This window comes from Balaenoptera borealis (assembly GCF_965194805.1).
Source record: "Balaenoptera borealis genome assembly, chromosome: 9".
NCBI lineage: Eukaryota > Metazoa > Chordata > Mammalia > Artiodactyla > Balaenopteridae > Balaenoptera > Balaenoptera borealis.
This window is the reverse complement of record NC_138873.1, coordinates 51,216,287-51,230,398: the sequence shown is the minus strand read 5'-3', so window position 1 is coordinate 51,230,398 and position 14,112 is coordinate 51,216,287. Positions and strand designations below refer to the sequence as shown.

General features: G+C 44.1%; 1 protein-coding gene across 7 annotated transcripts in view; it reads left to right on the top strand.

Annotated features, from left to right (window-relative positions):
* Positions 1–14,112, top strand: part of FOXO3 (forkhead box O3) — a 120,201-nt gene that overhangs the window by 89,516 nt on the left and 16,573 nt on the right. For 5 of the 7 annotated variants that reach the window (XM_082404764.1, XM_082404762.1, XM_082404765.1 and 2 more), the window contains one exon: positions 10,037–11,472. The exons of 1 other annotated variant lie outside the window; for it this stretch is intronic. In XM_082404764.1, the coding sequence (XP_082260890.1) occupies positions 10,037–11,437 (1,401 nt within the window). In that variant the 3' untranslated portion in view covers positions 11,438–11,472. Of the gene's footprint in view, positions 1–1,724; positions 1,793–10,036; positions 11,473–14,112 lie in introns of those variants that run through there. One more of the 7 variants, XM_082404767.1, reaches the window with a different exon arrangement.

Genomic DNA, 14,112 nt, shown 5'->3' with positions numbered 1-14,112 from the left:
TCATTTCTAAAACTGATCCAGTTCCAACAAGGCTTGTTTCATAGCTAGCGCTTTTTCCACCTTCCCCGCCGCCCCCCCTCCCCGGCCTTTCATAGTCCTAGGGACCACGTACGGAAACTTAGAGCTGGGAACACTTAATTCAATGGCTGGTTTGTGTAGTCTTGAAAGCTTCATGTTCCTTGGTCACTTGTGAATGGTGCCTCTCTCCTTGGGCATTTCAATGACTTTAGAGGGAAACACCGTGCAGTGGTGAGAGCTTTGCTGTAGGAGTTAGCCTTGGGCTTGATTTCTGGCACCACCACCTATAGACAGTCACTGTTTTGCCCCTCAGTTTCCTCCTGACAGGCTTGCCATGAAAGTAAAATGAGATTAGATTTGTCAAGCACAGAGTTTTGGCCCTGGTCGGCACCAAACACAGTAAGTTCCTTCAGATTGCAGTTGAAGTAGACTCTATTTTGGATTTCTCTTGTTGCCCCTGTGCCTGCTTGGAGGAGACTTAGAACCAGATGTGTTATCTGTGGTTTCAAGGTTGCCTCTGAGCGCTCTGGGCCCACCACATGACCAAGTAATGGGGGCTCCATAACATCCTGAGACAGGTGGAGAGTCATCTCTACACCCTGGACAGACCTGAGACCATTCTGTCGAGCCCTTGATCCCCCGAGTAGCCCACTTACCATCCTTCTGCCCATCTGTATAATATTATTACAGAGAACCTTAAGCCTACTTACTAGACTGTATCATCTTGGTTTTGGAAATTCAGTTGTATAATTGAAGTTAAAACCTAAGGCTGAGACTTGTCAACTTTAGAACAACCTAGATGCTATTTCACATTTTACAATGGAAGCTTACTTCCATCTTTTCATGTTGAGGATCATTCATTGGTGTCATGTTTTATAACATTTCATTTTAAAGTATAATTCAGGCCTATTTTGTGGCTGCTGCCCCCTTCCATTAATTCATTGATTAGAGAAATATTTTTGAGCACCTACTATGTGCCAGCCCCATGCTAGGTGGTAAAGCTATAATAAGACATGGCGTCTGGTTGTAAAGAGTTCAGTATGTGTTAGAGGAGACAGACTTCTATTCCTCAAGTTGTAAAGCAAGGCAGACAAGTTGGATGGATGGATGGATGGATGGATGGATGGATGGATGGATGGATGGATGGGTGGATGGGTGGATGGGTGGGTGGGTGGATGGTAGATCTTACCATCCTCTGTGCTCCCTGCACTTCAGTTGTCTTGGTAATCCAGACACTGGGACTAATGGTGTTTCTGGGTGGTATTACTATAACATGTCAAGGCCAGGAGATCTGAGTTGTCTCAGCTTGGCTGTCACCTCCTAGCTGATTGAATTCAGGTATACCTTGTATCTCTTTGGTCTTCAGTTTCTTTCACTGTAAAGTTAAGGCTGCTTGTTACTAGATGGGTTTCACAGCCCTCTCCATTTTCCACAGTATTAACTTTTTACTGAACTTCCTGCCCTGATGATCACTTACATAATGCCATGAAAGTGATTAGACTCTAATGTATTCCTGAATTCTGGATGTGTATTCCCAATGCCCTTTTATTCTCTCCATTTCCACCCACAATACAGTTTCAAACTGGAAAAACTTGCAGCTTTATTTTTTTTTAATCTAAGTGAAAAGTATGTTAATAATAAAAGTATTTCTGTTCCACTTTGTTCTACTTTGCAGAGTCAGTTTCAAGAAGGTGCTGAAACTTCATGGGTTTTAACCCTTTGACACATCCATTTTGTGTGGCTAGTCCTGCATGGTCTTAAAGGGGAATTTAAGGTGTGTGTTTGCCGAGCTCCTTGTGGGAAGGGGAAAAGATTCAATCACATCAGGATTCAAGCCTGGAGCAAGAGGGCAGGGGTGGCCAAATGCTGCAGCTTTGACTTGCTTTCTGGAGACTGTCCCTCTGTTGACTGCATGCCCTTAGTTGCTGCTTCCTCAGGTGGTGGGGAGGAGGACACGGGTCTGGAAGCAGGGGGTTCGTGGGGAAGGTGCTGCAGGGAGTGGGTGTGGGCAGAGGGCGCAGGGCTGCCAGGGTTCTCTGTGTGCCGGAAGTGCAGGTTTGGCTGGGAGGAATGGAATGTTCCCTCTTGCCCTCCAAGAGCAGAAACAGCTGTGGAAGGGCTTGAAGAGATCGCTAAATGAAAAAAATTAAAAAGTTAATATGAAAATAAAACCCACCCTGGAAAACCCAACAAAACTGTCTGTAATAGTGTGGTAGCTCTTTAAGAGAACTTTCTTCCCATCTAGGATTTCTTTTTCAATTGGGGACAGAACAAATTGTCTGCCTAGCCCTTCCTCCCCTAAGAAAGCTTCATGTATCTTGGCTTGGGTAGGAATGGGTTCATTTTGTTGATCACCAGGTTATTATTATTTTATTCCTCCAAATGAGGGGCCAGAACCTGCTGCTTACTGCATGAAAACGTGAAACAAATGTGAGTTTTCCAAGGAGACCTCTGCGGGTAGAGGATTATTGTCAGCAAATTTAACAGAAATCTTGTTTCTAGCTGGAAATGTAATCCTTCAGCCAAATTCCCGACATTATTTATTTTAGAACGTCGTATTTTTAAATAAGTCCCTTAATGGTTTGAACTTTTAGTGTTTTAGACAAAAGTAAGACTGGAGCTAGCCTGGACCTTGTCTTACACATTAGGGTTGATTGTGCAATCCTGTATGTGAATGTTTAAGTTTTCTTCTCTGTCTGAAGACAGAGAAGCTGGGATTCCATATAGTCGGAAAGAGTAACTCACAAGTCTGTTTTATGCTATCGTACTTTGCATACTTGCTTTTGAACAAGTTAGCCCCAGAGTAGATAAAGTGTAGTAGAAGAGGATAAGACAGCTAAATGTCTAATGTCTAATAAGAAGGACCAGCCCTCACACTTCTCCCTCAGATGGTGGCACTACCTGGCCCTTTGCAGTATTCCCTCCCCCTACCCCACCCAGGGTCTTTGCAGTGAGTGCGGTGATGTAGTGTTTTGTACAGTCGAGGAAGGAGAAACTGTGTGATTGTTACTGAGGCGATCTGCATGTGTACTTTGCTTCTCAGGGAAGTTCATTAAGTAATACTTTGCTGTATTCTTAACAATGGAAGCTAATAAGTACCTCAGGATTGGGTTATGGCTTTTTCAGTGGTTATTTTTGTGCAGTCTATCTTTCTGGCATTTTGTTTGAAGGACAGTCTTTTATAAAGGAGATTATGTGAGGTTTCATGCTAATTGGGGGAAGATTCTGAAAATTACAGGGATCAATTATGGTCCCAGCCCATTCCTTCTTCAGCCTATATCATCAGTTCCTACTTTTGGAAAGTCCACTTACCCTCTTTTCTGTCCACGTCTATCCATGCTGGGTAGAGAAGTGGCACAGGGCAGAATGGGTGACCATCTACAAGGCAATGCAAGGTCAAGGACCCTTCCCCTTGCCTTTTTTTTTTTTTTTTTTTTTTTAAAGAAAAAAGATATCTGGACCCCAGTTATTTGATAAATTACTCTAACTCTCCATTTTACTCTGTACATATAAACACAACTTTAATCTGTGAGCCCGATTCTCATCCTTGTCTTCTGAATGGTGGAAACTTGGACTTAAAGAACATCTGCTGTGCACCAGACCTGGGAAGACTGGGAATCATTATCTTAGAGTCTCAGCCGGTAGAAAAGTAAGGGGGAAATTCCAGTGATTCTCAGCTCTAATTGCACATTAGAATAATCTGGGGAGCTTTAAAGATGTACCTTCCCAGGCCTTACCCACACCAGTCTCTATGAGTGAGTACTTAAAGTCTCCCCAGGTGATTCGAAGAGGCAGCCAGGACGGAAGACTGATGCGTAAGAGAAATCAGGGCATCATCCAGAGAACTGCCTTTGAAAGAGCCTGTCATTATAAATCAGAGGCATCTTCCCAGGCCCTCTGCTGAAGCTGTGTGTCTGCGTTGTTCTGCTATGGCACACAGTCCCCTGGGTCTCCCCAGGACTCACGGTTTCCATTGGGCTTTTCACGTGACCTTTATCATCTCCTGTTCAGCAGTTGCATATATTAGGATTCAGGCCTTTGGCGGCCTCATTTTGAACTGTCGGTGCCAACAAGTCAAAGCAAGGAGACCTACTTGAAATGCTGGTCCTGTGTGCAAGGTAGATGAGTACTGGATTTAAAAGCAGTGCCTTATAGATCGTCCCCACTGAAATCCCTCGTGAGGACCAGGGCAATGCCTGCAATCTGCTTGGTGGGAAGCAATGGGTCTGGCTTGGGAGTTGACAACCATAATTCATTTTGAGACAGCAAAAAGAGAGAGAGAGAGGGAAAGGTAGAGGCCTTTAAGAGTTAAATTACACAACTCCCTTTTTTATTTTTAAAGTCAGTGGATTCCTTGTTGCCGTTGCTGAGAAAGATAAATTGATACCACATGTTGCTTCCAGACAAAACCCTCTCTGTGTTCCAGGGGAAGCACATGCAGCTGGTGTCTGGGTTAGTGGGCAGTCTTTACAAGGTAAACATGGGTTGGAAGGGGCTGGAGCGGACATAGGGTAGCAGTAGTTGGGAAATTACCAGCTACTCCTGAGTGGCACAGCACCTTTGAAATACTTTTAAGAGTTTGAAATCTTTTCCTGGAAGGAGCCGCCCTCTCACCTTCTGGCTTCAAGTATATGATGCACGGAAAACAGTAAGTGAACATTTGTGATGTCACTGCTTCCGTACGTGGGATCTGACAGTTGAGAGCCTCTTTTGTGCTTGGCACTCGATGAGTAATTTGCATGTGTACTTTTATTTAATCTTCCCAAAGATCCTAGAGTTAGACAGAGAGGGTGTTTTATCCCCGTTTTATGAAAGGGGCAACTGAGGTTAAGTCAGTTGCCCAGGGTCACAGGACACATGCCAGGGCCACGACTCCAGCTCCGACCTGGCTGACATTGAAGCCTGCCTCCCTCCACTGGCCACATTAAATTGCATGTGTGAATTACCCACTTTGTAAATATTGGTGGAATACTTATTCATTTCAGGCAGCTTCTCTCCGACACCTAATCTAATCTAATCTGTTTGGGGTCCATCTGTCTTCACAACCAGTTGTCATAACTGTAGTGACTGTGCACTTTAGCATTAGGGATAAAGGTATCTTGCATTAGGAGACTGTCTTCATTATAGCAAGAAAAAGAATTACTGGATTCTGATGAAGACAGTCATCTTTTATGCTGATTTCTTCAAGGAGGGCCAAGCAAAGGGATCTCCAGACTCTGGGCCCACACGGCCGCAGTCAGCCCAACTGTGAAATGTGAGTTCCGTCAGGCGGCCTCCTTCATGTACCTGCACATCCCTCCTCGAAGGATTAGGCCACTAATGGCAGCTGCAGTCACACAGGACAGGTTTGCCAGCTCTGTTACTAATTACTCCTAAAGCGTTTACTGCCCCAGTGCAAGCTTTGCTTCAGTGTAAATCTTTTTGTAAGAGAGAAGATTGACATAAGAATACTCTTCGTCTCATTTTTATCTCTGCTCTCTCTTCAGAGACATTGTGTTACAGTTGCTTTCAGGGTTTTCTACATCTTTGGGCCCAAGTTGGAAAAAAACTGGCACATTTGTCTCTGACAGAAGTTTCTTCCTAGAGATGTTTGGTTTGCTGTAATTCATCAATCTCTGAATTTCTTAGTAGTGGATTTAAATAACCAGAACTATTTACAGGGTTTTAGGTTGGGGTTAGAGTAATTTATTGGCTCCTTTAGTAACCAAATGTGATGACAGAATGGCCTGAGCTCTAGCAGTGGGAGTCTTGGTTGGTTATATTTACGTTATCACCTTAGCCTTAAGGAAAGCACACCCGGCCAGTTAACAGTGGTCTGCCTCACAATGTATTTCAAAATGTGTATTTAGATGTGATTAGAAAAATCACTCTAGTCCTATGAAACTATTCCTCCTTTACTGTCAGCTCTCAACCCCCAAACTAATGTTACATCTTACAAACTTAAGACTATTTGGTATGACAGATGAATTAGTGGAAAACCATAGAATATTTTTGATGGTAGTTTTATAGTTTAAAATGCACACAGTACATTGGAAACTAATTTAGAGCCCCCAGTGAAGAGGTCTTTAGAGAACTTAAACTACAGATCATAAGAAGATTTTATAATTGGCTTGTCTCTTTTTATAAATTCCATGTCTTCATTCCTGGGATTGAGGTGAGGGAGGGGCGGTTTGAAATCTTACAGAAATCATATCACCATTAACTTCCATTATCAGGGAAGGTGTTGGGGAAACGTTGTAGTTCTGATATTTTCTCTGGCATTTATTCACCTTTTCCTGTTTCACCGAAATTTAGTTAGAGAACCTGGTAATTAGAATCATGACCTATGAGGCAAAAAGGCAGAATACATTTCTGGTATCTGACCATATTAGGGTGAGGGGCATTTGAGCTAGAAATAGACAGGGGGCCGTATTGACTGGCCTTTGTCAATGCCCCCCCTTTTCCCCTTCAGATTATGGATTTTATAAACGGAAGGCTGGGGACTGTGAGGATGGTGGTGACACAGGGTTTTGTTTGCGTCGTCTTAGTAATGGAACTGGAAAAACCTGTCCGAGTGTTGGGTTGTAGGTAATGTGCCTTAGGGAGATGTATTCTGCCATTAGTAACCTCTAAAACAAGAATTGAGCAAAGATTGGACACTGAAGCTAATCACCCATTTAATAAGTTGGGTTTTGTTTCAGAATCTATGAGTAGTTTATATTGGTTTGTATGGTAACCACTGTCCTCTCTTTAGGATGAATGCTACGATGGCCACCTTAGTAAAGAAACACAAATGTGGGCTATAGGATGAGCCTTCACTTTCAGGTTTGCTCTTCTGAAGACTTTCTTTTAAAAACATTTTTAGGAAAGACCTACCAAATTATTACCCTTAACTATTTCACAAACAAAATTATAGTCATAGAATTGTGCCTTTGTATCCTTCTTTCTTAAATGTTTCTTTTTTTAGATGTTAGCACAGGTAGCATGATGACTTCTGTCTAATTTGGTGACAGACCTGGGGAAGGTTTCAGAGGAAGCATTGGAGTGGAGTTGGGAAAACAAGTTTCAGTTTTGGTTCTTATAGATGCTAGCTGTGTGACCTTCTGTAAGTTATTTAATTTCTGTCAGTCTGAGCCTTTGTATATATGGTGAGGGCACCAACTTTGCGGGTTTACTAGGAGGATTAGAGACGAGGAATCTAAAACCTCTGGCCCAGTAACTGACGGTGCTGTAGTCAGGCAGGCTCTCACTCTTCCCTCTTGCAATTAGGGACCTGGGCCCTGACAGGCTGTGGTTCTGGTCCTCCGTGTGGGTATTCCAGCCCCTTTACCACAAGCCCCTACAGAAGCTTAATTTCTCTCTCCAAATTCTAACCAATGGTAGCTTGTAATTTTATAAAATTACACACATACATTGTTGGGGTTTAGAGTTGTAGAAATAGATGACCATTAGAAAATCCATAGAGAACATTTTGGAGGTCTCTAAAGTGTTTCATTTTCTTTCTTACTTGGTTTGGATTTGTGAGACTAAAAATGCGTTAACAAAAATCTCCAAATGCTTTTTAAAGGTGGGGGGATAACTGGGTACTTATGATTGGTCATGGTTAATTCTGGGTGTTGGTATGAACTCTTTCCAAAATCTGGAGCAAAGGGGGCTGGCCAGGGGAGGGGTAATTCGGCTAGTGTCTACATTGCCCCCACAGAGCTTCAGGACCACCCTGTTTTTTCAATAAGAAGCTTGAGTTTAAGTTTTTAGTTAATATATCTAGTTGTCTGAGTACTCAGTAATAGAACCACCTTGCACTTGCCTGCTTTTTGAACCCTGCAGAGTGAGTTTTAAGAGCATGCTTCGTATCTTTATTGAGAAGGTGTTTTACTTTTTAAAGAAATGTGATTTCTGAACCATTCGTAGAGATGCCATTGTTTTTTTAAAAACCATAAGAGTGAAAGAGAAGCAGGATATATAGTCTCATGGGAAACATTTGTCTCATCAGATACTCAGCACGTTGCCTGTTTTCTTCTCTCAAACGCGTCTGTGCGGCTGTCGTAGAAATGCCGAATTATGACCCATGGTTGCTAATGCTCATTGCCCAGCCGGAGCTGTTGGGCATCCTTGCATGGGAACATATACACGGGAAACACTCTATTTTGGGTTATTTACGTATGGTGAAATCCTGCTCACTTTCTATGTTTTAAAAACATTCTGGTAGAACACATGTATTTGTATCTTCTACATAAATACAGTTGGTGATTGCCAATTTTTTTTAAACTACGGTAGCTTTTAGAATGGTTTGTATTTAATAGACAGCAGCAGGCAATATCTTCTGTCTTTTTAACTTGCAAATAAAAACTCATCTGGCCTGCAGGTGCTATTCCAGGTGTGGCAAATACCATCAACTCCTCTCTTTTACTGCACATGAGGCATTTTCAGATTAGAATGAGCCCTCCCCAGGAGATGACCCTATGCTTTATAATAGCAGTAAGAGTACCCTGACTTGGTAGCGTGACTGGCTCCTGAAGTATATTATCATATATCATCCTTACCTCATCCCTATCAGGGAGGGACGGTTTGGATGTTATGGCTGCAATGAAGAAGTGAAGTTGTTGCAGACAGATTAAACGATTTGCTCAGGTCACATGGTTGGTCGGTGGCAGAGATAGGACTGGATCTGGGTCATCCCTGTTAACTGGGCTTATCTACCAAGCCAGGAGGATTCTTGCAAGATGGGTGCAGTTGTGAGGTTTTCGAGGATATCTTGCCCTTTTTCTTTTCTTTTTTTAAATAAACCTTTCAATATAGAATAGTTTTAGATTTACAGAAAAGTTACAAACCTAGTACAGAGAGTTCTTGATGTTAGGTATCCACATCAAGTTTCCCCTGTTGTTAACATCCAATATTAGTTTGGTACATTTGTCACAGCTAATAAACCAATGTCGATACATTATTATCATTTTTAACTAAGATCTGTGCTTTATTCAGATTTCCTTAGTTTTTGCCTAATATCCGTTTTCTGTGCCAGCATCCCATCCAGGATACCATATTATATGTAGTCATCATGCTTCCTTAGGCTCCCTGTGGATCTAATAGTCTTGAGGAGGGCTGGACAGGCATTTTAAAATGTTCCTTATTTGGGATTTGCCTGCAGTTTTTCTCATGATTAGACTGGCGTGATGGGTTTTGGAAGCAAGACCACTGAGGAAGGTGCTGTTTTCATCACATTATATCGAGTGCCTGTTATCAACCTGACTTTGCCCTGTTGTTGTCGATCTTGATCACCTGGCTGAGATGTCAGGTTTCTTCACTGTAAAGTTACTCTCCCCCACCTCCTCTTTCTATACTGTACTCTTGGGAAGGAAGTTATTGTGCTCAGACCACAGTGCCTTGAGGAGGGAGTGTCTGTATAAATTATCTGGAATTTTTTTGAATGGGAAACTTGCCTACTTCTGTCAACTCAGCAAATCCTACTTTACCATTTTTTTCATATGCTTGTGAGACAGGTGTGAAATTGTGGCAGGAGGAGATGGAGTCATAGAAAGGATAGGTAAAAATTCGCACCAGTTCTGGGGCCATAGAAGTGGTTAAGAAAAGGTAGATGCTGCCTCTGTACTAGAGGAGGAGGGGACCAAAATAGAATAAAATAGCCCCCTAGGTGATTAATTATCCTTAGAGAGCCAGGGAGGTTTATTGCAAAGTGCAGGGAGAGATGGTGTGGTAATACATTATAAGTGTGAACTTCACTATAGGAAGTACAATTACAGAAAGGACAGTGAAACTTGGGAATTTAAGAAAAACAATGTCAGGGAGCTCCTACATCCCCAGCATCTCCTGGATATGAAACCATCTCCCACCCTCTAAATATGGAACTTGCCATTCTCAATATTGTCATTTAATTCCAAGCCAAGGAAGGTCATGCAAAGCCTTTTTTTTTTCTTAGCCTCTGAGGTTGCTTTAAAAAATGAGTCTGATTAGTAACTGTTTCTTCTGGGTGCTCAGTTTGGACCATTCTGGCTCATCTGCATTGTCCCTTCTCTCTCTGCAGAACTCTATCCGGCACAACCTGTCGCTGCACAGCCGGTTCATGCGGGTTCAGAATGAGGGGACCGGCAAGAGCTCATGGTGGATCATCAACCCCGACGGGGGGAAGAGTGGGAAGGCGCCCCGGCGGCGGGCCGTCTCCATGGACAACAGCAACAAGTACACCAAGAGCCGGGGCCGTGCAGCCAAGAAGAAGGCAGCCCTGCAGACCGCCCCCGAGTCAGCAGACGACAGTCCCTCCCAGCTCTCCAAGTGGCCCGGCAGCCCCACGTCTCGCAGCAGCGATGAGCTGGACGCGTGGACCGACTTCCGCTCACGCACCAATTCCAACGCCAGCACAGTCAGCGGCCGCCTGTCCCCTATCCTGGCTAGCACGGAGTTGGACGACGTTCAGGATGATGACGCGCCGCTCTCCCCCATGCTCTACAGCAGCTCGGCCAGCCTGTCCCCCTCCGTCAGCAAGCCGTGCACCGTGGAGCTGCCCCGGCTGACCGACATGGCGGGCACCATGAATCTGAACGACGGGCTGGCCGACAACCTCATGGACGACCTGCTGGACAACATCGCGCTCCCTGCGTCCCAGCCGTCGCCCCCCGGGGGGCTCATGCAGCGCAGCTCCAGCTTCCCATACACCACCAAGGGCTCCGGCCTGGGCTCCCCCACCAGCTCCTTCAGCAGCACGGTGTTCGGCCCCTCGTCTCTGAACTCCCTGCGTCAGTCTCCCATGCAGACCATCCAAGAGAACAAGCCAGCCACCTTCTCTTCCATGTCGCACTACGGCAACCAGACGCTCCAGGACCTGCTCACGTCGGACTCACTCAGCCACAGCGATGTCATGATGACCCAGTCGGACCCCTTGATGTCTCAGGCCAGCACCGCTGTGTCCGCCCAGAACTCCCGCCGGAACGTGATGCTTCGCAGTGATCCAATGATGTCCTTTGCCGCCCAGCCTAACCAGGGAAGTTTGGTCAATCAGAACTTGCTCCACCACCAGCACCAAACCCAGGGCGCTCTCGGTGGCAGCCGTGCCTTGTCAAGTTCCGTCAGCAACATGGGCTTGAGCGATTCCAGCAGCCTCGGGTCAGCCAAACACCAGCAGCAGTCTCCTGTCAGCCAGTCTATGCAAACCCTCTCGGACTCTCTCTCAGGCTCCTCCTTGTACTCAACTAGTGCACACCTTCCCGTCATGGGCCATGAGAAGTTCCCCAGCGACTTGGACCTGGACATGTTCAATGGGAGCTTGGAATGTGACATGGAGTCCATTATCCGTAGCGAACTCATGGATGCTGATGGGTTGGATTTTAACTTTGATTCCCTCATCTCCACACAGAACGTTGTTGGTTTGAATGTGGGGAGCTTCACTGGTGCTAAGCAGGCCTCATCTCAGAGCTGGGTGCCAGGCTGAAGGCTCACTGAGGAAAGGGGAAGTGGGCAGAGCAGGTCAGTGCCCAGTGCTATGGCATAGTAATTACAGGGGCGGTGGGGGACGATGGCTTTCATTTACATGGTGCACGGTAACCTGGCTCCCAACCAGCTCGTTCTGAGTTGTACCAGCAAAACAAATAGGGCTGTCAGGTGCCCCTCCCCGCAGTTTGCTGACAGCTCAGGAGTTTTACTGCCAGTAAAAAGAATACACATTCAGAGGTTTCATTTTTCTTTGTATCCAGTCACCCTCGCTGACCTATGACACAGGTCTCCCTACTGGATGGATGGATGAGAATAGAAGGGATGGGAGGAAGGGGACCTTAGGCCACGCAAACATCAAGGTTAAGGACCCAGCCAAAGGACTTTCTTAGGCTCTCAGGTCCAGCACTGCCTTTGTCCATCTTCGATGCTACCGTTTCTATATCTTTTTTTTCCAGCAAAGTAACAAGTTTTAGGTGCTTCTAATTTGCCTGTAGACTATGCTTTCTGGACTCTTTCATACAGGAGTATTTCCACCAGAAGCAAGGTCTGTTAGCTTCTTCACCATTAGTACTAAGCATCTTTATTAGCACTCAGCATCTAAGCATTTAAAAGAGCAAAAAGAATTAAATTGAAAACAGAAGTTTTTAATGTCAGAGAGCACTTACTCATGTGCTTCTTTTTCCCAACTTATAAATGATGTCAGCTTCCAAGCAGTGACAAGAGTTGTGAATGGTGACAGAGATTTTTTAAATTGTGGCATTTTAATTCTGTTGGAACCAGAGAGATCATGCAACATCATGTGGCAAGAAAAGAGAAGCATTTGACTGGAATTGGGAGTTGAGGGTTCAGTTCCACTTCTACTGCTTTCTGGTTGCTATTGGGAGTGTGTCACTTAGCCTCTGAACCTCAATTTCCAGTTTTATAAAATGAGGATAATAGCTTCTGTTACTCTACAGGGTTATTGCAAGAATCAAATGCACTGAAGTGTGTGAAAGTGCTTTGTAAAACTGCAGTGGGCTGAAGTATGTACGGTGTTATTAGGTACACATACTGACTGACACATGAGTAAGCAGGGAGCCCAGAGAGGTTAAGTGGTCTGCCCAAGGTCACACAGCTGGGCCCAGAATCCCTATTTCTGGAATGGCTTGAACCATAATCGTCCTTCTTAATTATCTCTAGATGGTAAAAATGAGAAGTGCTCTGAACCGGAGCCAGAATAGTAGGTAACACACAAGCTTGCCCCAGAACTCTCCTCTTCAAGTAGTAAGATGAGCACTGGGGTCTTCTGCTATAACACATTTGTACCCCCAGACCCTCCCATGTTCAGGGGGTCTTTTCTATGCCCCAGTTCCTTTTTTTGTTTTTTTTTTTTTTTTATAATATCAGCAGGCTACTTACACTCTTCTTTAAGTGGTGTGAAAGAGAAATGGGATTCAAAGCCATGAAAAGCTGAGCCTTGTTTAACCCTCTGCCCTGGTGAAGGAATTATAAGGCTCTCCTGTGAGGAGCTCATCCTGTTCATGGGTAGCTGTCGAAAGTGGAATGTTGAGGGTGTTGTGATGCTCAGCTTCTCCGCTTTCCCAGGCAGAAGCAGGTCCCTAATGGCACTCAGATGTCTGTTTCGAGTCATTTAATAGCCCTTGAGACGGTAAAAAGACTGCAGCAGAAGCTAGGAAGGGTGACACATTTCCGTACTGCCAGAACTCGGACTGGTGGAGACTTGCCTTGAGAAATTTAGATATTTGGCTTTTAGAAGAACAGTTTGTCTTCCTTTAAGAAGAGGACTATGATTGTGGCTTCTGAAGACACAAGTAGGTTTTAATTTTGGTTTGGTTGTAAGGAGTCCACTTTCTAGTTCATTGAAAAGAGTAAGAGAAGAAAATGTGCTATCAATTTTTGTCTTATTTTTCAAGTGTAGGTTTTCCTTTTAATTGAGTAGCAGACTTTTCTTGTGTGTGTGTGTGTAATTCTAAAAGATGGTATAAAAATATTTTAAGGGAGATTTAAATACTTATGTTTAAAAAAATATATTTAGTGAATTATTATTTTGATAATAAATAACTACTTTTAAGATTACACATTTTATTATTATGCCCTATTGGAATCTTAGGGTCGTTTAGTCACCTTTTTCTGAAAATATTTTGGGTGAAGTGTTTTTGAGGAGATATTTCTTAAGTAAAAAATATGAAAAGTCACCAAATTTTCCTGAAAGTAAACCAGCTCAGTATGACCAGAGCAAGAGAAAGAAACGTCCTGAAGACGGTGAAGGGCTTTGAGGGAGTCTGGTTTCTGGCTTTAGGATTTCCATTTTGCTTTGGAATAAATTGCTCCACTAAATAGCCAGGAGCATGTGTGGCCTAATGTATATTCTTTACTTTTACAGTTAACTTGTGGCTATCGCTTTATTGAAGATTCTCCTGGATTCACAACACGGGCCTCGGGTCACAGTCTCAGAATTCACTTCTCCCAAATTAAGCGCCCCAGCTTCCCAAGACTTGTTCTATAATGACTTTCTTGGTTTGACTTTTTTTTTTTAAGCCAGTATGTGAGGTATTCTCTAGACTCACTTCCTGCCTTGCTAACTGAAGGTCATGTGACCCCGAGTGGGCACCTGAGCAGTTCTGTCCAGTTGACAGACAGTCTTGCTGGAGAGCTGTGGTGAGATGCTTCTCT